This window comes from Polyodon spathula, chromosome 5 (assembly GCF_017654505.1).
Source record: "Polyodon spathula isolate WHYD16114869_AA chromosome 5, ASM1765450v1, whole genome shotgun sequence".
NCBI lineage: Eukaryota > Metazoa > Chordata > Actinopteri > Acipenseriformes > Polyodontidae > Polyodon > Polyodon spathula.
The window spans coordinates 39,276,415-39,301,334 of NC_054538.1; the positions used below are offsets into that span (position 1 = coordinate 39,276,415).

Consider the following 24,920-nt stretch of genomic DNA (forward strand, 5'->3'; position numbering starts at 1 on the left):
AGTGCACCTCAAGCATACCCAGGTGGGACTACTCTCTTAGGGAAGAGATGAGGAGTTAGGTTCTATGGCAACCATATAGTTGGTCTGTTTTATTACACTAACAAACCAATTTCACTTCTGATCAAACCTGTATACAAATCCTGACTTGCACAGGTGTAATAATCAGCAGTATATGCACAAATATTTACAAAATCGAAATGAAAGACGCAATTGGGGTTTTAATTATTAACTTCATAAATCCAAATTAGGCATCTATTTACTAACAATTTCTATTTACAGACATCAAAAACTGGGGATGCATGTTAGTCTCAGTTGTGTGTTGTTTAAGTTTTATTTTTCTATGAGCAAAATGTTACTGTAAGTGAACTAAAATTATTTAGAGACAAAATATAACATTAACATTAATCCTCAAAACAGTTAAAATTAAAAACAACATTTGTGCAAAACTCTCTCTCTCTCTCTCTCTCTCTCTCTCTCTCTCTCTCTATCTATATATATATATATATATATATATATATATATATATATATATATATGTATGTGTGTGTATATATATATATATATATATATATATATATATATATATATATATATAATATATATATATATATATATATATACATACACTTTATGTGTTTTGTGTATGTTTACCGTTTGGTTTTTAATAAATGTACTTATTATTTTGTAATCATTCAGTAACTTGGAAAAAAGAAGATATTTTGTCACAGCTGAACAAGGGTTACATAAACACATGCCCACCTCCATTATATCCCTGTGTGATAAGCAATCCCAGAGGGGATAATTATTTTAAAAATATTGTCCAATAGCACCCCCTACTGGTTTACATTTATTACAAAAAAAAAAAAAAAAATAGAAATAGGTTGAAATAATTACTCCATTAGCTTTTCAATAGGAAATGGAAGCAAAACATATTTTTGCAATGAATCCTATATTTGTTTGTTTAGAAAAAAAGCGGGATTTGTAAGAACATTACCAGGTATTGCTGTATATTGTTCTACTGGGGTGATCAGCTTTTTGTTAATTTTGTATACATACATTATCCAGTGTATAAATCCAACAGCACTGGTTCTACAGTATCCAGTGTATAAAGCCAACAGCATTGGTTCTAGAGTATCCAGTGTATAAATCCAATAGCACTGGTTCTACAGTATCCAGTGTATAAATCCAACAGCACTGATTCTACAGTATCTAGTGTATCAATCCAATAGCACTGGTTCTACAGTATCCAGTGTATAAATCCAATAGCACTGGTTCTAGAGTATCCAGTTTATAAATCCAACAGCATTGTTTCTAGAGTATCCAGTGTATAAATCCAATAGCACTGGTTCTAGATTATCCAGTGTATAAATCCAACAGCACTGGTTCTAGAGTATCCAGTGTATAAATCCAATAGCACTGGTTCTACAGTATCCAGAGTATAAATCCAACAGCACTGGGTCTACAGTATCCAGTGTATAAATCCAATAGCACTGGTTCTACAGTATCCAGTGTATAAATCCATTGAATACTGCACGGGAAGTATTTATCATATTTCTTTTGATAATTGACATTATTTATCAATTTGTTTTATCTAAAGTTCAATTTGTACCACTTCTTAGCTCGGAAGGTGAAACATAAGGACTTCATCTTTAAACGTATTCAGTTTACCATCATGGAATGGTGCGACTGTTTTGTTAAACCTTTTAATTTTGGCTCTGTGTGCTGTACTTTTGTTTGACATTCTTATTTGAAAAATAAACATTTGCAGCTCTTCAGCTCTGAGTCTACCTCTTGACCACCTTAGACATTCGACTATCCTGTCACACGTGGTGTCCTGCATGGTATTTAAGCGCTGCAGAGAGACTCAGAGTGGGACTGTAGTTTGGAAAAAAAATGGGAAAGAAGGGAGAGAGGAAAAAGAGTCCCAGCGACAAGGAAATATTGTGTCTGGCTGGATCCCGGGAGAGGGAGGAACTTCAGTCCTCAACACCCAGAGGGAGGAGCTGCCGTGCCTAGCACCCGAGAGGAAGGAGCGGCAGTCCCTAGCGCCTCAGAGCACCTGAGAGGGAGGAGCTGCCGTCCCAAGAGCTAGAGGAAGCTGCTGTCACCCCCAGCGCCTGAGAGGAAGGAGCTGTTGTCCCCAGCACCCAAGAGGGAGGAGCAATCGTCTCAAGAGCTAGACGGAGCCGCTGTCATCCCCAGCTCTGTCTAGCTCTGAGGGGGATGGACAAGACGTCCCCCCTGTCTCCAGCGCCACCGGCAGAAGCCCTGTTGTCTCCAGCACCAACAGGGCAACAGCAGGGTCAACTTCAGCAGGTGCTATATGTGGTGCTAAGGGGAGCACAGTGAAAGCCAGCCACACGTCCACGTCTGGGGTGCCCTGCGCTACTGCCAGCATTTCCACTGCCAGTGTTGCCTGCCACTGCTGCCAACAAGTCCGGAGGATCCAGAACCAGAGTCGTGGCCAGAGGGTCCAGTACTGCTCCCAGCAGGAACCCACAAATGGACAGAGGGGACACTGGGGTTAAGAGGTAGGCCGGGGGTTAAACAGGTGCCCGTATAGCCCAGTAAGAAGCAGGGGGCTAATGTTGGAGCCAGCTGGCATCAGACGGCAGGGTGTGCAATGGTTAAGAGCAACCCTGGTGGTCTGGTGTTTGATAGAGGCCAGCTGAGTCCAATGTTCCTTCCCACCTACTCATGTGTAATTGTAAAAAAATGAAGGGTGTTGTGAATGGACCCTGCAGGGTTCATTCTAAGGGGGAGGATATGTAGCCCTTCTTGTAAATAAGTATTGTGTTTGTGGTGCACATCCAACGATTTTAAAGCCTTATACGCCGTTTTATTTTCAAACACTGTATCCATACATTTTTGCCTCATTATCCTGATTGGCTGTTTTGAAACTTAAGGAAAAACTAGCAGTTTCCTATTGGTTTGTCAAATTACATTTTGAAATGAAAGTGTTTTGATTTGTTAAGGCTAAATCAAAGTAGCTATTTACAGGTATAAAACTAACGCAGCTAGGGTTATGGCACATCTCGAAGTACAATACATATTTTTCAGAGGGGCAGTACTATAGCATTACCTTCAGTAACTCATCACGGTTTTATACAATTGTGGTGCATATAACGCTACTGCATGCATTTCCTATTCAGGGTTTATATTACAATTATATGATTTGGATTAGATATCTGACTCCAAAACGTTGAGTTTTAATATTATTTTTTTGCTTGTTCGCCCTTAACTTGTTTGCTTTCGAGTGTTGTGTAGTAAGTGTCAGAGTGGCTAGCCTAATCTTTGATAGGTTTTCAGTATGTTTGCAATGCTTGATGTTGAAAATTAAAACTGGTATTTAAATGTACGTTAGTTTAATACCATTTTGAATTAATTAATCTGAATTAATTTAATTTTGAAACTTAAATATTTATATATAATATTTAATATATGATATATATATATATATATATATATATATATATATATATATATATATATATATATATATATATATAGATACACACACACACACACACACACACACACACACACACAACTATACATTTCTGAATGCTTAGATAGTGTAGTCAATCATAAAGTTCAGGAAATCCTGATCTAGTACACTGTACACGGTGCACTCGGGTTTAGCTATAACACTTTGTAAGTTTACTGACCCCCATTAATGAAAAAATGTAGTCGACTAAAACAGAGCGAACGGACCTTTCTATAATTATTGACATGTGTATGTTTTGTGGTTATCCACTTTGTGATACCTGCACTAAAATTATATTTGTTTTTATTACCTTGTCATGTGCTTATATACACTGCCACGGATTCCTTATTACATACGTGTACTTTGACCTGTCTCCTTGAATGAGAAGAATAGTGTGTTATCCTAAAAACACACTCTCAGATGTCTTCACAAATTTTGCAAATTTACAGTCTTCAGCGTGGAAATCATTAAAGGATTGCGCGTCCCCTGCTCGTGCACCCGCACACTGAGCGCGTACGTGCCATGTACCGGTTCATTGGAAATCAGCCTAGTGTCGAAGATCGACCACATGCATTAACAGGGTAGGAGGAGGAAATCAGATTGGTTTTATTCATGCATGACATTTGCAGGTAAGTAACGTGACAAGACGTTAAAATACAATACAGAGAAATACAGCTATTACTATTTACATATGTCAAAAAAAATACGTCAAGCAATTTTACATAAATGTAGATTAGGGAATAGGGAATGTTGATGGCAGGTTGTTGTGGAATGCGGCAGTACGTAGAACAATAATGTAAAAACATATTCTAGGCCTTGTACAGGTGAGTATGCATGAAAATATGTAAATACGTTGCAAGGTATGTGCATTTTTTTCATAAATACAATGATTGTTTTTTTGGTTTTTTTTAAATTGAGTATTACTGAATTGTTTTTTAAAGACACAATTTGTAATTGGTGCTCATAAAACACTGTGCTAGGGTTATGTAGTGGTCCAGATTAATTGTATCTGTAATACTACCTTCTCGTTTCAGATTAATTGTATCTGTAATACCACCTTCTCGTTTCAGATTAATCGTATCTGTAATACTACCTTCTCGTTTCAGATTAATTATATCTGTAATACTACCTTCTCGTTTCAGACCATTGCGAGCTGATGTTTGCTGATGATAAAAGATGCATCATCATGTAATGAGATCAAAATGTGCAGATCCATTAATATACCCCTGCTACAGATTCTACCAGAGGCTGTTGCATTTTATCTTCTGGCTTCATCTACAGCTATTATTATTCTGCACAGCAGACTTCACTGTAGGTAGGTGATCAGTTTACTTTGAAGTGTTTGAAGTTATATTAGTATTGTTATAAATATTTTATCCTGTGTATTTAGGCATGTGTGTTCAAGTGATTAAAGAAAAGGGCTTGTAACCAGGAGGGCCCTGGTTTAAATCCCGGCTCAGCCACTGACTCATTGTGTGACCCTGAGCAAGTCACTTTGCCTCATTGTGCTCCGTCTTTCGGGTGAGACGTTGTTGTAAGTGACTGATGCATAGTTCACGCACCCTAGTCTCTAAGACGCCTTGGATAAAAGCATCTGCTAAATAAACAAATAATAATAGATGTAAACAAAACAATGTAAAGGCTCATGTTTCTCATTCAGAAAGGTCATTGTAGTTTAGGTGTGAAGGATGAATGGAAAAGTGTTTGCTCTACAGCTCTAAATTTAACATTTTCTCCATCCAAATTATTTACAAATGGTGGTCTATAATCCTAAATTGAAAAGTGTGCTAATAAATTCATTGGATTTATATGTTGTTTGATACATTGTGAGGCACAAATTGACCATGGTTCATTCAAAGTTTCTTCGTTGCAGCAGGTAAAACCATTAATTACTGAAACAGGTGGCTTGGGAAGCGTGGCAGCGGTCACCTTTGGAAGGATACTGCTTGAGAAAGTCAACCTTCTTAACAGAGTATTCATTCTATCAAAATGACTGACTTGTATTGGGATAATACAGTATATGTTTGGGGGCAGTTGAAACAAATTAACAAGACGCTCCATAAAGTAAAAAATTAAAAAAAACCTTGTGGCTGCACTACATTCATTTTTCAGTTTATTTCTCCCGCTGTTGTGGGCACAATTCTGTTTTCTAATTTGCTGATGAAGCTGTCTAAAATGTATTCATTCTATGAAAAACAGCAACCCTAATGGTTTAATCGAATAGATTAAGTTATAGAATAATGACTAAAGTGGTTGAAAGTAAGCCCTTAGCTCGTCTTTAGGTCCAAACTTAAAACTGCTGGTACTAATAACATTGCTGTTAGGCTATGGAAGTGAAACAGTAGCATAATCATTGTATTTTGTTCACAGTGGTGAGAAATGCACAGTTTTTTGGATTCTTGTTCTGGTGAGCTCTCATAAATTCTGCTCTGAGGGTTAGGCACGTTGGCTTGTTAAACTCCAGTTCCCTTTCAATTCGATGACAACCAACAACGACATTATGTATGGGATATGCCTGCCCATTGGGTAGGTATCGCTGAGCTGTCTATACCAGAGCTGCCGATAGGCCCCTTCCTGGGATGATGCACTCAGTCCTGCCCACCGAGGGATTAACCCTTTGCAGTCCATTTATTCAGCGCTTGTCAGGCGCGTCAGGTCCAATTTATTTTCACACGCGCTGTTTAAATTTTTTTTTTCAGAGTAAAACAGGTTTAAAAGACACTGAATCGTAAAAGTCCACTTAGTACTGCATCTCCAGTCAAACCCCACCCATTATTTGTTGTATTTTTCACATACCTCTTTATAGACGTGCATACTGATAAATCCTCTCCTGATCACTCGTTTTATCACCAAACTCCTCAATAATGCGATCCAAGTCATTATTTTATTACTATAACATCTTTTCAAAAAAGCTCTGCAAATATCTGTGATATTCTTTCTGAGCGCTGGATGCAGAAGCAGCTATCGCCTTTGTTTATGTTCGTGTTATCTATGTGGTGCATGGGGCTATCAGATAAGCCCTTTTTTCTTTTCCTTTTTTTCCCGGCTTCATTTGGCTCCTATCAGTCTCACTCGGCCATTGAAAGGTTTTCTTGGCTTTTTCCAGAGAACAAACGACTAGAGACCTGTACTTTACATCTTTTTGATGATGCCGAACAGGGTCCGACATCGGACTGGAAAGGGAAAATTGTAATGTCGGATCTGGTCCGACATAGGACCGCAAGGTGGTTAAAACCATCATTCTGATTTCCTTAAGACAGTACGGTAGGACCTCTTTGTTGAGCTGAACATGTTGATAGAAAAGAGCTTCTCTAGTTGAATCGAGTCGATTGTATTTCCCTTGCATTCGTGCTGAAAGTTGTCTCGCCACTTACTTGGAATCAAAAACTCTGAAAAGACCGATCCTTTCTGTCTTTCAGCGGCCTTGTTGCTTGTGTGGTAGGCCACTCTTTGATATTTGTCTGTTGTGTGAGCGACTGCCTGTGCAGTCACCCTCGCGAGTTGTTGTCTATTTCTTTCTTCAGAGTGCACAGTTCCTCCACGGGACTAGGCCTTGCCACATCCCCACTGTCGAATGACTCCTCCAGCCGAGCTCTCCTCCACGGGGCTAGGCCTTGCCACATCTCCACTGTCGAGTAGACCTCGCCGGCTGCATAGCCCCCCCACTTAGTGAGTCGTGCCTTGTAAACAAACACTGTGCTCTCCCCTATCTATTTTTACTGTGGTTTTTGCTGTCCGCTTCCGACTCGCCCACCGCAACTTTGGCCCTTGTGTCTCCCTGGTGTATGCTACGCTGACCAGGTGTGTGAACGCGCGGTTATGGTAGGCACAGTTGCATAGCTGCCCCCCAGTGCTTCGGTACCGCGACGCATGCATAGCCCTTGGTACTTCTTTATCTCGGTGTGCAAGGTGCTCATTGCATACAGCACAACGTGCCCAGCGCTACAGCGTCAGTGCACAGACACAGCACCTCACAGTACACGGTGATTGGCCGATTTCACCCCTGTACGGCCTACAAGGCAAATATCCGGTAGGAGGATAAGCATACCCTCTGTGTGCGGTGCTTGGGCGTCTAACATGCCACCTTGGCCCTTGAGAGGGAGGTGGCCTGCAGCATCTGTGCGGCTTTTCAGCCCCGGGTGAGGCAAAATAGGTTGGAGAGGGCCACAAGGGCGAGTTCTGCGTCCTCGGTGGTCGGACCGTTGGCAGCTCTTGGAGCCCCAGAGCCCTTCCTCCATGAACTGTCCCAGGACCCCTGCTGGACTTCCCCCATCTCTGCAGGTGAGAAGGGTGAAGCGTTCAAAGCAGGCGAGGGACATTATGGAACTCAAAGTCCTGGTGGCCCAGGTCCTGGAGCTTTTGGCCAAACAGGCACCTGCGGCCCTGGCCGCAGTGCCAGCTCTGTTACAGCCCCAATTGCCAAACCCCTCCCCCCTCCCCCAGGGGAGACCAGGGTGGATAGAGAGAGGCGTCCTAGCTGGTGCAAGAGGACACGCTTTCTATAGCGGCCTCTAGGGATGGGGCCTCCTTATCCTCTGACATGCAGGTAGGAGGGGAGCTTGTACCCCCTGCTGAGGAAGAACCTGGCTTCGAGGTAGCCTTGGAAGCCAGCGCTCCCCCGTTGTCTAGCTCAGTTTCGGCATTGAAGGGAAGCGGTGCGGCTTTCCTGCAGGTCCCAGGACGCCAGCAACAGAACCACGCCGGTCCGTTTTCCAGACGCAGGTGATGGCTCCTCGTCCTCAAAAGTTCCCGGAATTCATGGAGGAAGTACACTCCTCCTGGGATCGTCCAGCTTCAGGTCCTAGCGTGCTGAAGCAGGCCGCACCGCTTGCCTTTCTAGAAGGCGCGGGAAAGCTGGGCCTGGCGGGGTTCCCCCCGGTAGACTCCACCATTGGTTGGCTAGACACGGCGTGCCCGAACCCTCAGTGAGGTGTCCCGGCAGGTGGCCGCATTGCTCCCTCCCCACGCCCCTGCGTGGGGCAGGTCAAACCTCTGGTGAGCTCCTCCTCCGACGTGGACTATCACCAGGACAGTTCCTGTCCCCATGGCTCCTCTGGGGATCACACACCAGCGTCCCAGGAGGCGTTTCCAGGGCCAACGCCCTAGACAGCCACCGCAAACTGCCCTGCCGCAACCCCAGCAGCCCAGGCAGGGCCCCTGAAGGATGGCGGCCTCAGACCATCTTTTCGGCACAACAGCTGCAGTACTGGTGTGCTTTCAACCCAGACTCCTGGTTGTTCGCCACCGTGCACAACGGTTATGTGCTTTAGTTCCGCTTGAGACCCTTTTGAGGTATCATGAATACTTTCGTGAAAGACCCTCTCCAGGCCTCAGTACTTCAGAAGGAAGTGGCTGTCTTGGAAGGATCTCATCCGGCCCAGGGGATTTGTTTATTTTAAGAGCTCCTAGTGCCTTTAACAATTCTGCCTCGGTTATGTTAAAGTTATTTAAAACTGGATAGGAACTGGATGACATGTGGGGCATGTTGTCTGTATCCTCCTTTGTAAAAACTTGTGAAAAGTAATCATTTAATATATTTGCTATTTTTTTTCTTCATCTACGATTTTTCCATTTGTATCTCTTAGACATTTAACCTCCTCTTTGAATGTTCTCTTGCTGTTGTAAGAAGGATTCCTTCTCTAGCAGATCTCTCCATTTCATTGTGATCGCCTCAGAGTTGGTGAGGGGGAGATGTGTGAGCATGAAAATTAACTGCAAGTCTTTTTCTCTAATGGGAACTAGACTCAGACCTACAGTATGTGGGTTACGCTGTCTCTTGACAATAAAGTATTTTAGGAGTCTGTTTTTTCTTTTCTCGGTCATGAAAAAAAGTTTTTTTATTTTTTTTTATTTTTTTACTAGCTGCCTGGCTTAAATCAAATGAGCACTATTACATGGGATGAAGAGACATCTAGGCTGGCGTAAAGCAGTATAAAGATAAAGGCCTTGTGCTGCACTGTTGCTCAAACCTTTAACACTGAAAGCGGCTGATAAGTCCACCTCTGCATGAATGGTGTCTGTATTAAAGTGTTGTGTTGAATTGGCAGGCTAAATTAGGGATATAGTAAAGGAACAAGCTGGTTAGTGTCAATATAGCATCTGAGTAATGGATCAGAATTTAAATTCTTTGTGAAACCAGACATTGGGAAACTCGTTGGGGCTTTTTACAGTTCATTATAAATGTATAACATACAGTATTCATTTAGTCACAAATACAGTATCTGAGGTGTGCTTGCTGTAGTTGTCCTCAAGTTCTGACTGCTGTGCAGCAGATTCCTGATGACAGATGTTGGATTGCTGACTGTGTTTGAGCCTTTTCGTAGCTGACTGCTATTGGAGATTCCTGAAGACAGATAGTTCTGAACAGATTCCTGCTAATGAACTTGGTCCACACCAGTTCCAAGTTACAAGATAATGTGTAGATGTATATACATATAATGTATATCTAATATATAGTATATTAATATATATATATTATATATATTTATATATATATTATATACTACCCTAGGGAACATTGAAAAAATAGAAAACGTTTGCTGTCAACAAAATGGAGGAATAACAAAAACAGAATGTTTGTTTTGTTGAAGCCGTATGTAGCATGTGCATTTTGGGCATTTTTCTAATTTGTTGGCTGGTTTATTTAAATAGAGTAGCCTATCCTGGATACTGAGACACAAATTTAATTCTCTTGGAATCGGAATTCCAATCTCTTGTAAAAACGCATAACCTTAGCACATGTATTTTATGGTTCTGCTTTGTAGAAGGACAGTGTGAATTATGGCCTTCAGCTGTATGATTTTATTGACTTTTTCCCATAAAGTAAAGTATCATTGAACCATTTTAAATGTGATTTATTTTTTTCACTGCCACATGTAAAACTAACCAAGCATGGTTACATTTTAAGCACTTTTTATTATATACATTAAAGAATATACCAATAGGAAAAAGAGATACACTGTATCTAGCCATAACATAATATGCAGGCTTTTCCAACAAGATAATACAATGGGTTAAGTTACAGAGAGTACAAAACACCACAGTTATTGATAGCAAGTTTTGTTAGCTACATATACATTGTTCCCCTCCACCAGCTTCCTAACAGTATTAACCCCATAGTTGCCAAAGCCTGCTGGATGGACAGGTTCCTCCTCTTCCCCCTGCTGGTGGGAGATTTTCAGTGCAAGGATTTCATCTACCCTGTCACAGTGACATCATTGATTTACACCCAATAAAAATACATTTCATAAAAATTCAGATGCATAATCTTTTAAATTAATGAAAGATTGTGTGAAGAGTAAAACAACTGTACGGTTTTGTTGGATTTCCAGATCGTCAATTCTGCATCGATCCTGGGTTCCCTGAACATGGAAACAGGACACCGAGCTCAGGTGTGTTCTTTGAAAAGGCTGTTGCACGCTTTAACTGCCTGGAAGGGTACAGCCTAAAAGGGCCTTCGAAGATAGTCTGCGTTCCATACCAAAATGGCTCCTTGGGCTGGAAACCGAGTCATAAACCAATGTGCCTACCTGAAGGTGAGAAAGTACTTTTGAAATGGATTGCTTTTTCTTGTATGTGACTATAGTATTTTTGTTTTCATTTTTTTCTTGGTCCAGCAAATATCCCTTGATGCACCTGCTGAGACAGATCATGGAACTACTGGTGCAGTACCCAGGGAAACACATATATGTTTTAGAGCGCATAAGCCAACATCATTTTATTTTTTGCATTTCAAGGTTGTGTATAAACACTAAATTTCAAGATAGTAAAACTGACAAGATGCAAGTCATTAGAGCTCTTGGCATATATGAAAATAACATTGACGATGTACTATGAGTAATTCTAATAGCTTTTATGTCAATATTCTCGTTGTCATGGATTTATGAGTGCATTACACCCTTCTGGACAAAAAAGTGAGCATGTTAAATGCTACCTGACAATGACATCAGATTCTTTAGTTAACCTGGTAGCACCAAATGTGAAGATATTCTTCTTTACAGTGGTGAACAAGGGAAAAGGGAGGGGAAATCAGAATTAAGGTTCTAGAATTAGTCAGAATAGGGGGGATTTTGTTGACTGTGATGGGAGTATATGCATATCCATTACCACCTATAATAGCCATTCTTTGGAAGAAGATCTTGAACGCCCAGGAACTAGCTAGGATATTGGTTCAGCATGCCACTGGTGCCTCTAATAGAGCAAGCTCTGGCTGAGAAGGCTGACCCTCAACACTACTTCCTGTGGAATCTGATTTTCTCCCCTATTCAAGTGCTACTGAGGACCAACCTTGCTAAGCTTCTTAGATCTGATGAGATCAGGCTTCAAAGCTGTATGACTTACTTAGGGGCAAGGGGCTTTAGACAATTATAACCCATACTGGGCAGATTTCAACCCGGCCTATTGCAGTCTAATTATGATTAAGTGTACCTGCCTCCTTACAGACTGCCTTGTACACAGGGGGACTTGTCACGCCCTTGAGTGTTAATATCAAAAGTATCCAAGTAAAATCAGTGCTGACTAATGCCTCTGAACCTTTTTATTCAAATATGTAAATGCAATTTGAAAACTACAGCCTATATAGAGCAGCTCTCTCTTCCATGTTGGTCTGCAGTACTATGGAATTTTTTGCACAATCAGTCACAGCTATTCACCACCTGCCATTTTACAAAAAGAAAGAACGCTAAAAACAGCAAAATGGTCCCCATGTTGAAAAAGGTGCGTAAATCTGTTTAATTCAATTAGGAAACATCTTTACCTAAGACATACTGTACCTTATCTACTTGGTTGTCCAAGATGGGTATTAATCAAGATCTGAGTCAGCCAGTGTATGCTTAATCCGTTTCTGTAAACAGTTGTTTATTATTTACACTATCATATATTTTCAAACTTAAAGTAAACTTAACTTTCTAGTTTTACACATTTTAACTTTTGCAGCCTTATTTAAACTAGATATTCAATTAAAATATGCATTTATGAATATATTTTTATGTTACCTGTTATTATACAAAATACAGTTTCTGCTTTTGTAACAAGTCTTTGACTTTTCTATTTCACTTTACAGATTGTCTAGTTCCATATATTGAAGATGCTGAAATTTATAACAAGACCTACAGACCTGGAGATAAATTAATAATCACCTGTCTCGAAGGATTCCAGATCCGCTACCCTGACATGGATAACATGGTCTCAATCTGCCGAGATGATGGAACTTGGGACGGCCTGCCCATTTGTCAAGGTGCAGTATTGTTTGGATGTGGAACACTTCTGTAGTTAACGCAGTGGTTCTCATCAAGTGGAACAGTCTTGGCATGGTTATAATATTTTATACAGTGTTGCGCTGCTGCTTTATTTTTGTACCTACAATATAACTTGAAACACTGATCATTATTTTGACAGAGCGCAGCAAAAATAGGTGTGTGGATGTTTTTGAAAAGAATGTTACATTTTAATAAGACTACCGCTATCCTTATAGCTAAACTTTCAAAAAGAACCAAATACTATGATAAATGTGTGTATTTAATGATAACACTGCATAAAATGAGAGTTACAGAAACCTGCAGTTTAGGGACTTGCCACACAGGGGAGCCATTTACTGTTCTGAACACAAACTACTGTGTATTACAGGGACAACAGCAATTTAAACTGCAGTTTAAATACATAATTTGTAGGATTTATAAGAATGTGTCCATAATTTACCATGCAGATTTTAGACATGTTAGACTTGGGAGCAGCAAATATTAATACTACTGATATGAAATATTTCAATAAAATAAGTGCAGGTGTTAATGAGATTAAGTTTCATATTTTATTCCACATTCAAACACAACTGCAAATCACAAACAAATGAATATCATATCTTGAGTTAATTCATTTAGTCCCAAATTTAACACTTTTCAAGCAATAATTCTCTTGAATTAATGGGACCATCCCAGTCTCTCATACTTAAATATAGGTATGGCAGATTAAATATTTACATTTGATTTAAATTTAGTAAATTGGAATTAAAAATATGTATTCATTATAAAACATGGATTCTCAATACCATTCACTTTTACTGGGATTCTAAATCTGGTTATCCTTCGATAACACAACATGGTATAGTTTCAATAGGGGTCCATTGACAGCATTATGACAGCAGCCTGTTACTGACAATGACTCATTCGGTTGAAGTCAGCCTAAGAGCAAAGGCAGTACATAACTGTATATTTAAAATATTATGTGGCACCTTATCCACTAATATTAAGTCCTCCTCTATAGGATGTTTGAGGCCTTTAGTTCTTCCTCACAGCTACATCAACATATCTGAAACCGAGTTCTCAGTCCCGATGGGAACAGTTGTGCGCTACCAGTGTTTTCCTGGATACGAACTGGATGGAGCGGAGATCCTGGAATGCATGTACAACCTGATCTGGTCTGAGAGCCCACCAAGGTGCCTTGATGTCGAAGGTAACTGTTAACAAGATAGTGGCACAGTCACAACTCTAGTCACAACTGAAGCCAGCAGCTATGTGATTCCTTCCGATTTAAGTGGCCTGCTTTTCGTGCAGTTTTGAAACTCCAAATTCTGCCTCCCTTGTTATGAATGTGATATAGCATGTACTTACTGTAGCATGCATGATCCTCACACTATAAGAAGTGTGCGGCCAAAACATGGTACTGCTACAAAAGAGTGGGTAAATAGCCTCATGGTAAAACGCTGATCAAATTGACTTAGAACTTTATTAACAACTGAGAGCTGTTGAAATTATCCCTGACAAGCTTCTTTGACCAACTAAGAATAAATTAGGAGGCAGGGCGGCTTTAGGTTTACAGACCTCTTTTTCGGTACGTTTTTTAATTTATGTAATACCATTTAGTCACCTTTTCAAATTGTTGCCATTTGCAGGTGACCCCTAAAATGATGACACTTTATAATTTTGTTGTTTTATAGCCAAGGTTATAAACAAAAATTACCACAGCTATGTAACGGGGGTTTGTTACGTGTGTGGGTCATCACTGAATGATACTGAGACAGGCACAGAACACTGGGTGTTGATGCACCACACAAGGCGAGCACTAATCTCACTAAAAGAAACGTCCCGCTCCAGGAACCTACCACACCACGCAAACCATCTCTGTACTGTTTGGGATCAACATTCCCTAAACTAACCTAATTACGGGCTCCCGGAGTCCCGGCTTTAAAACACATAGTATAAAGATAATACAAGAAATTAAAAGGTGCTGAGAAATATCTTGTATTTAAAGAAAAACTTAAAATAAAGCAGATTTCAATTAAAAACATTTTGTTTGTAGAGAGAGCTGTTCTTGACAATTTATTAGAAATAAAAAGAACTCATAGTTTGCTGTTTCCATTTTCCCATCCGGTAGGGAAGTGTATGTTAAGAATTCTATTAAGGTCTCTAAAGTTAAGATAGTGACATTACTGTGGCGTGTTATGAAGTACGCAGTTGTTTTAGAACAGATATCATTAATTAGTATCATTTCTCAGATGTGCTTTATTTGCTGTTCCGTACTGAATAAAAACAGACTAGCTGATATCAATAGAAAATAGTGGGAGAGCAGTGTCTTGTTATTTTGTAAAATAATATAATAACATTGAGGAAGCAGCCAAGTAAAAAATAGTAATAATAAAATAACCAGAAGTAATTTATCATTATGGCATCTGAGAGATTGTTTGACAAACTATAACTGTTTAACAAAACTGCAAAAGCAAATGCAAGAATCAAAGGAAATTGGTTGTGAAGGCTAGAGTAGATGCAACCAACAAATATTAGTCTAAATTAGCAATAGCTGGCTGTTGTCATGCTGCATAAGGCAATTGAAAAATCATAACAGTGATCTCTGTACAGCTCTTATCATATTGGATGGGTTTACACCATGCTCCAATATTGTTGAAGACAAGAAACATTATATAGGCCAAAACTCGCAGGGTTTGTACTGGTTAAGCAAACACAAAAACAAACATGGGATATTTGACTATAATATATAATAAAAGGTTTTGAAAAACGTTAAACAGGATGATTATAAAGTCTGCTGGCCATTTTGCAACTGCTGTGTGAACAATAACAGGAGTAATGGAGCAGGAGGAAGCACCATGAACTACTATGAATAACTGGCATCTATACCTATATGTTATTGTATTAACTGATGAGTGGCCCATTTAAAAAAAAAAAAAAAAAAATGGTTCCATTAAAAACAGCCAATTGCAGCATTTCAAAAAAGGACACAATGACTTGTTATGGAACATTTTACTACATAGCAGCACTGAAAATGGCTTCGAGTGTAGAGAGTCCTACAGTACATACCTGTTATTACTACACTACACAGTAATTAAGGTTACCTGTAATTTTGCTTTTCATTGTTGACATTATGACAACTTTCTATACTTATAACTTTAAAGTCTGTTTCAAAGCTCTTCAAAATGTCCGCTCTAGTGCACCAGTGTAAGGATTATTGCCCACGTTGTCAAACAGGTAACACGACAATAACAATCCATGATGTGGTATAGAAAAGAAAAGCCAGAATACTTGTTATTTGTATTTTTTAGTTTTGGGGTTTTTTTTAGGACAGATCTTAAACCCCAGTGCACTGGAGCAGACAGCTATCAAGATGTAAACAATGAAAAAAAAAATTACAGGTACGTTTACATTTAGTACTGTATATTAGGAAGACATTTTAGTTGCATGTTGTTTTTTATTATTATTATTTTATTTTCAGTTTGTCCCCTACCTCCAGTGGTGGAACATGGAGACTACATTTGTCATCCACAGCCCTGTGACAGATACAATCATGGCACTGTGGTAGAGTTCCACTGTTACCCTGGATACACTCTAGCTAATGACTACAAGTATATCACCTGTCTGTATGGGCAGTGGTTTCCTAACCTCCAGGTATATTGTGTTAAATCAGGTAGGTATAAATATATAATGTGTAATTTTAAATTATAATAAACACACAACATACGTCTTAAAAGAAAACTAATACTATTACATCCGTGACCACTTTTAAAATAAGTATGTACATTTTATTTCTGTTGAAACTGCTAAATACCTTAAAAATGTGTACAGTGCCTGAGCCAAAGAGAAAGCCCTATTAGTGATATTAAGAGGGATTTTTCAAGACGGGTGATTTTGAAAGACAAAATACCAGATTTTATATTAAATGCATACTTTTAATATTGATAAATGTGTCTAGCAGTGTTAAGTTATATATGCTGATTATACAGCAAAACAGCAACTTTTAAATCAGTAAGCAGGAGGTACATTTTAAACTAAGAGACTTTCACTTTGAACAATTCGTTTTTCACACCTTTTTGCTAGTTTATAAATACTTTTGGGGGTCTATTTTCTGATTGTTTGAGTGCTTGAGCCTTGCATTACACAGTAGTTTGCTTCCTGGTTTGCAGAACTGGCAGGTAGTTTTCTCCTTTCAAACAAAAGCAGTTAATCAAAGCCTGGAATAAACGCTTTAACAATATACCCCTCGGGCTAGATTCTCTAAGCTGCTTTCTCAAAATCGGCATTGCAAGCCTTAAAATGAAATATCGGAGTTGTTTTTTATTCATTTTAGAATTGTGTTTTTTTTTTTTCTTTTAGAAAGAAATTAGAATTATGAAAATGTAGAGTAAATAGGTATGAGAATCTAAGCCCTTTGTGTCATATGATTCCTTTCTGGACTGTATAACACAAATAGTGCTTTATACCCCTAAATGCACTCCGGTATGCAAACATGGCAACAGTATTAAACTAGTGACTCCAAAATCCACCTACTAATGTTTCTTACTAGTTTTGTAACATTCTTGGCGTATTTCTCCTTAACCTTTAACATCCATTGAGTGTTCTTTCTTCCAGACCAGTTGATTAATGTCTTCACTTTTTCAGAGCAATCCTGGCCAACCACTCCGGAAAACCTCCTGATCACATGGAAAGTAGTTGCATTCACAGCCACCAGCATCCTGCTGTTACTACTATGTGTCATTCTAGCCAAGGTGTTTCAAACTAAGTTCAAGGCACGCTGTCAGTCAAGGTACGTTTATTGTATCATTGATGTTGAAAGATTAGAGATGGTTGGAGTTATTTTTTACCACTGTTAATAGGCAACCAATGTTACTATGCATACTAACAGAGCTAATTTATTTGCTGAGTGCAATAAGATGAGTGATGACTAGATACACATTACAAATCATATAATTCACCTTGTATGCTAATTGCTTAATTAATACCGGCAAGTTATAGTTTCCACAATTAGATGCATCAGAGATATTTATTGAATGGATTTGAATCTCTCAGAACACTCACACACGAGATATTTAATACAATAAATTGTATGAATTTTGAAAAAGAATGCAACGCAATAATGCAAAAAGTGATTACATATGTTTAAAGGACCGAACGACCAATTATATATATTATATATATATATAATATATATATATATATGAGATAATATAGCTATATTATATATATATTAATGACTTACTGAGTGTATATAGCTATAAAGCCAAAATAAATAGCAAGTGGGCCTGTTCATTTTATATAACAAACTATATAACTCACTCTGTGTGCGTATATATATAATAAATATGGACTGGAGAGGATGCTAATAGTGGGAAAGTATGGCCCCTGAGGGAAGAACTATCGTTACCAACAGGAAACTATAATGCCCTATAGTTCTTCCCGAGGGGGCCTATGGTTTCCCACTATGAGCCGAGGTCTGCAGTACATATTTGTTTCATGAATCAGTCAAGAACGTAATGTTTTTTAAAATTAATTTTCAGCCCCACATCACTTTTTTTTTAGTTCCTCTCTCGGCCCGTTGGATATTGGAATAAACTACATTCTCTGATATCCAAATTTATTTGGAGAGGAAGGCGCCCACGTTTCCAATTCTCAACTCTACAGCGTGAGAAAGCTTCAGGAGGCTTATCTCTTCCAAATTTTGAACTGTATTTGTGGTCTTTCGTATTACGTCCACTCACTGTTTGGTTTGATCGTACGGCTTCTGTTTCATGGCAACAGATAGGGGAAAAGCTAGTATCTCCATATAGATTACAAAACTTAATACACTCAAATATCTCTCTTAAGCACTGCAAATTACACTTTGGTCCCATAATTACACATTTAATTACAATCTGGCGGTTGGTGGAAAAACACAAAGCTCTAAATTAAGTGGCACTCTCATTCACCTATATTTCATAGTCATGCCTTCCAATCAGGAGGTTGTCCCTTATCTTCTCCACTCTGGAGGGACAGGGGAGTACACACTCTTGCTGATATCTGTGATGTCTTCGCACGTTCCAGGATTTACAATTGTTACACAACCTACCTGACTTTTTAAAAAAATAAAAAAAATAAAAAATAAATAACCTTCGGCTTTGCTCAGCGATGCGTGCCTACGGGGTGCCCTGAGGGTCTATACTACCATTGCACCCCCTTCATAGTATGTTGGATACAGGGGGTAGAACTAAAGGACTGGTTTCATCTCAATATAGTTACCTTCTAAAAGCCTTGTATAAACCTTTAGCTGCTAACACTATTTGGAATAGTGATTTAGCTTCTTTAGACCTAGAAATTAATTTGGATACTATTTGGAATAATGTAGGCTTAGCTTTCAAGAACCCTAATCACCAATTGATCTATTTGAATTTTGTACATAGAACATATTTAAGCCCCCTCAGACACTTTCAAATGAAACTTGACGCTAGTCCTGATGTCCGTTTTGCTCTCCAGGCTACCTTGGGCCCCTTCTTACACATGGTCTGGGAAAGCCCGGTTGTAGCTACTTTCTGGGAGAGGGTATCCTCAACTTAATCCACTATTTTTAATAAGGAAATTCACTACTCTGTTTTGGTACTCTTACTGAATGACGATTCTTCCCTTGATTTAACACTTCAAAAGAAGCGGATCTGATTAGCAGGCCTTACTGCAGTGAAGAAGTTAATAGCTCTGCGCTGGCAGCCTCCGCACTCCCTTCCATGGCATCAGTGGATCAGTTCCTTTTTATTATTTATCTAGACCTCTCTACCGCCTGATCCATGGTGCCAGCGAGGGGACGATTCAGGCCTGGAGGGCTATGGCTGACCTTATTAAACCTCCTGTCAATTTCAGAACGATTTAGCTCACTGAGGTTCTCGTGAGGGGGTTATGGGAGGGAGGGGGATTGCCACCAGGGGATGTCGGGGGGGGAGGGAGGGGGGGATATGGTATAGGAGGGTAGGGGGAAATGGGAGGGGGGGTAGAATCCTAAAATGTAGTTGTTTTGATTAAGCTATTTTTTGTATTCTTCTGTTGTCACCCATTAAAAACATTAGGTCACAAAAAAAAGAATGTAATGTTTTTGCAGTCCATAGCACATAGTTATTAAAGTTGTTTTGGCATAGAACTGTCCATCTGACTTTCTCACTATGGCATAGAATTCTCGGAGGAGTCCGCTGAGTTTGTGAACATTGTATTTATTTACATCGTCGAGTTGGATTTGTTAGAATTTTAGGAAATCAGAAAACACCTAAAGTGACGTTTTTAATGGCGATTTTAGTGTTTGCAGCATCTTTTTGTTTTGTAACATATTTTGTAATTCATTTTCTGTTACGTCACAAAATCGCTGTCCAGATGCAGGTTTATCTGCCATTTTGCTTTGTTGTCTGAAGAGAGGGAGGATGCTCCGTGCGGTGACGTAATTTGGGTGAGTTTGTGAAAAGACTATTGACAGTAAGCAGCGTCACGGGGCAATCGTTGGATTTATTTTTTGTCATGTGATGAGGTTTTAACCAATCACATGCCAGAATTTCTAAGAATGGATATATATATATATATATATATATATATATTTTTTTTTACGCCGACAATGTATATTGCTTTAACAATTGCAGATTGGTTCAAGATCTGCAATATAGTCCGTTTTTTTTGTATTTCAGTTAGAGTATTTTTTTGTTATATTTCCCACAGAGATGGACAGCGAGGTGCAATTGATCCTAATGTTTTAGTAGTGGATGGAATCCCAGTAATGCTGCCTTCTTATTATGAAGCTGTGAACAGCGGTAATATCATGCCCCCAAGCTTCCCACCCCCTGCTGGCCAAGGGGAATCCTTACATACAGAGGATCAGGGCCCGCCTGCCTATCCGGGTTATGTTGAAAACACCAGTGCCATACAACCAGAAGCCAGTGAATATGAAGCTTGTGAGAGCTTCTATGATTCTTCAGAGCAGCTTCAAAGTGTATGTCCTTCATCCACGTGTCCTGGGGGACTGAACAACCTTTCAGAAAGAACCAATGTGATAACTTCAACAGCGGACACTGCTTCCACAAGTCCAAGTATTGACATTGCAGATGGTAAGTTTTTACACTACAAAATTATTTTAAGCAAATCTTTAACGGTGGCAATTGAACCAAATAAATCATAGAAAACAGCCATGTAAATACAGTGGACTTTTTCAAGGTTTGATTTTTGAAACATTTTCAAAACATTCTTAGGTCAAACAGTGGTTTCAAATAGAAACTTACCCAACAGTTTTGGGTAATAGGGTCTCGTACCTGTCTGTACCATTGATATAGCCAGATGTTAAAACAATACGGTTAACCAGTGCTTTCAGAAATACTTTTAACCCCCTCTAAAACAATAGAAATGCTTCTCAAATGGAAACCTTGATTTAAGGGCTTTAAAAAATAATAATAATAAAAAAAAAAACCATCCCTGTCCATAGTTTTGTGAATAGTGCCCATTAGCAGAAGTAAAGTGGAATGATGATTACACAAGCTACCATGTGACACAAATCAAGAAATATTATTGGTAGATGTGCTTTGTCATATTTTTTTCTACATTATGTAATATCAACCTCGATTTAAATATACTCAGCACATAACATTGAGCACTGTAATATTAACATGGGCACGCTTGCAAAAATGTTAATATTTGGTTTACAGTGTTATGAGTTGGTAGGACTACTAACAGTCAGTTATGACAGTTAAGAAGCTGGATTGTAAGATGTACAGCCATTCCTTATAAAGGTTTCCCACAGTAAAAGCATAGAAACGTGTAAGCATTGTAAAGCCCAGAGAGATATGGTAAAGTATATTAAGAAACCGTGTCAAACTATGGTAAATGAAAAGTATAACCATAGGAAAAACATGGAAAAACTTCCAAATGTATGTGCAAATATACAATGGTAAACATTTATGAGAGATAGTGTAGGATAACATTTTAATGATGTCACCAATATCCTTATATACAACCCCCCCCCCCCCTCCCAAAAAAAAGGCAAAAATTACACCATGAACAGTACAAAAATAAATTAATAAAAGGCATTTTCCAGGTAGACCTTTTATATGTTCTTCAAATTGTCACAGCTGTACCAGCCCCCCACCCCCCTTAAAAACAGGTACCCCCATTTAGACAGGTGACAACATTATTTGTTGTTGTTAGTTTTGCAAATCACAGCTGCTAGTGATGCCATGTGGTGGGAGCTGTTTTGTTCACTGTTGAATCAAAATGGCATGAACAGCCTAGGGAGAATTTTGCGTAATTCAGCATCACTTAAAAAGTCAGCTTTGGAGGGGACGCACTTATGTATGGTGTGGAGAAAGCCATCACATCTATCTTATTGTGCTTGCAAGGGCTGGATTTACAGCTCTGTGTACAAATAAAAAGTCTTGGATTCTGTAGTAAAACCATTTGATAGTGCAAATGGCCCATAGTTTGTTCTTATGCAAGATAATACCGATTTTCTTGAGCAGGAGACTATAGAGGTCATGAACTGGTCAGCAAGAAGTCCAGACCTTAATCCCATAGAATACTTTTGGAACCTCCTAGGATGTTGTGTATGTCGGTGTTCTAACACTCCATATGCTGTCCAAGAGCTTGGTATTGTACTGACTGAAGAATGTGATAGGATCCCCTAAGAAGTCTTCTGCTGCCTGAATAGATGCATCACCCTTCGATGTGGGAATTGCATCAGAAGAGCTCATACTCAATACCAAGACATTCATATGGACCATTATCAAACTGTATGAATAATTGATCTCAAGAAACCATGACTATAGGCCTTTTGAATTCTATGGGTGTTAATAAATTAATGTATCTGTTAATTTCAGTATGTAAAATGCTCCTTTGAAATACTCAAATTTAATCTTGGAAAAAATTCAAGTTTGAAGCGCCTTTATTTATTTTTTATTAGTGTATATTTGCAAATAAGAATCTCTAACTGAAATAACTTGGGAAAGTAATGTGCTTGCTTTTTCTTTTTGATAGAGAATAGCCCAGAGCCATTTAATTATTATATTCAAATGTATATTTACTTTAACATTATTTTGAAATATTCACAAAAAGCTTACCAAATTGTGGTATAGAAGTACAATTTTAAAAATATGTATGAATGTATGAAAAAAAAGGATTCTTTGTTTTGAGATATCTGAGTTTATTTTAAGTATATAACACATGTATTATAAACTGGTTATAATGAATCCCCTAAACTAAAGTGTACTAATTCACATTAATGTGTCTTTATTCATTTATTTCCAGAAATCCCACTTGTAGAAGAAGACAGTTAATCTTTCATCATTTAAACAGTGGACTATGCTAAGGAAAGTGTACCAGTGTATGATGACACAAATCTAAGAACACTCTTGTGGTCAAAAGGAATGATCACTTTACTCCAGTTTTGTCAACACCTGATTAGTTTGATTATGCTCTAGACTATTTTTCTTTCTTTGTTTCCCAACAGCAGCACTTTGTGACTTTTGCTAAAGATGTTGATAGATTTGACTGATATCACCATCCTGCAAGATCACAGCACAAAAAGAGCATCAAGCACGGATGTACATGAAAGCAAAATAAATATTTGTAACACACATGCACGACAAGAATCACCTTCAGCAATTCATCAATCTGAAAATTCTTTTTTATTAACACTTTTCATAGCCCCTATGAGATTCAAGACATAATTTCCAAGGATGTGCCTAGTGCAAAAATAGCAATTGCATATAAATACATCTGTTAAAACCTTATATAAAGCAAGCAATCCTTTAAATGGCAGCCAAACTGTAAAGCACTGTAGATATGCAAAAACCTCAACTGGACGTGGGACTCTTATACACAAGAGCTGCTAACCGTCACAACTCCTTACTGTGGGTTGATTTGTAAGATGTCAAAAGAAATGCCATTACCTGGCTAATTCCAAAGATGTCAATGGACTGAAATATGGAAAGTGAAGAACATTTAAAAAGTAAGTAGTTTCCAATGATATTTACTACTTTTATGTCTGAGTTGAGGTGCTTTGACTGAGTTTACACTCTTCAGTTCTAGTTACCTGATGTGGGCTTGTGTAACGTAAGCTAGATGACCCAAAGACTATATTTGTGTAGACACCAGGCTCATCTTGTGTAGTGATCTTTCCTACACTAGACATGTCTATCTCATGCACATTGAACTGAAGAGCAATTCATGAAAGCTCCCCAACAAAGACTAATAAAAACAACCAAAAAAATGTAGGTACTGTAAGTGCAATGAGATCCACTCCATAATAAGAAACATCATTGCCTTGGTAACAGAACAGTAAAAAAAACAAGAAACCAGAAACCAGAATCTGCTGTACTTTTTTTTAATGTTCAGAAGACACACCTCTTGAGTAAAATTTACCCTTTGAGAATGTGAGAGACAGCAACATGATCTTCATATTACGGAGAGAGTTGTGTATTGTGTATTGTGTAACTGTCCACACAACAATGATGCTTTGAAGTGCAAGCAGTGTTTTTATATGCTTTGATTTTAACAATGAATGTTATTGAACCACTTAAAATGGATAAGGTAAAGAGAATGAAAACTAAAGCATGAAACTTTGTGATATGTTCTAAGTAATGCTTTGATTTGTACTGAAATTTATGTACCTTTTGTAAGACAGTAATAGAAAATAAAAAATGTTTTGCACCATAGAAAGATGTAATGTAAAAACAAATATCCACACTCTTAATTATCAAATGATAGCACTGCTGGTCAGGTTAAGAATTGCCTACAAATTCTTAAGAAAAATAAAGTAATTTGAACGCAACATGCATCCATGTTTTTAGTGCATCATATTATCGTATTACCACTGACGAAATATCACTGATGGTGTGAGTTATTCAAATATCTGCACTTAATGTGTTATAGCTTATTCTTGAATACAATGTCATGTAGTTATGTAACCTTTCAACTTAGCTCCCTACAGTATAAACCTATAGTTTATATTATACAACATGTGGTGAGAGAACTAGCGTTGAATAATGGTTTTTTTTTTCGTATTCAGTGCTTCAGAGAAAATGTTCTTTGTTTTACAATATCTCCTTTTGGACTCTACCTTCCATTTATTCAAATCCAATGACAGAAAGACTGGCAAATCGTACAAATTACACCATATTGCTAAAATGTAGAGCTTGACCAACAGAAAGTAATTCTCTGAATGC

The 24,920-nt window shown here is 38.4% G+C and overlaps 1 protein-coding gene across 1 annotated transcript; it reads left to right on the plus strand.

The window, feature by feature from the left end:
• Positions 1-4,632: 4,632 nt before the first annotated feature.
• susd4 (sushi domain containing 4) lies at positions 4,633-24,520 on the plus strand. Its single transcript, XM_041250570.1, has 8 exons — positions 4,633-4,802; positions 10,819-11,022; positions 12,549-12,722; positions 13,745-13,933; positions 16,205-16,396; positions 17,368-17,512; positions 20,431-20,816; positions 23,002-24,520. The coding sequence occupies exons 1-8, from the start codon at positions 4,664-4,666 to the stop codon at positions 23,028-23,030; spliced, it is 1,458 nt and encodes a 485-aa protein (XP_041106504.1). The 5' UTR covers positions 4,633-4,663; the 3' UTR covers positions 23,031-24,520.
• The last annotated feature ends 400 nt before the right edge of the window (positions 24,521-24,920 follow it).

Coding starts and splice junctions, on each gene's coding strand:
- susd4 (XM_041250570.1), top strand. CDS start 4,664: ATGCATCATCATGTAATGAGATCAAAATGTGCAGATCCATTAATATAC. Junction 11,023..12,548: donor ACCAATGTGCCTACCTGAAG/GTGAGAAAGTAC, acceptor TTCACTTTACAG/ATTGTCTAGTTCCATATATT. Junction 20,817..23,001: donor AAGTATTGACATTGCAGATG/GTAAGTTTTTAC, acceptor ATTTATTTCCAG/AAATCCCACTTGTAGAAGAA.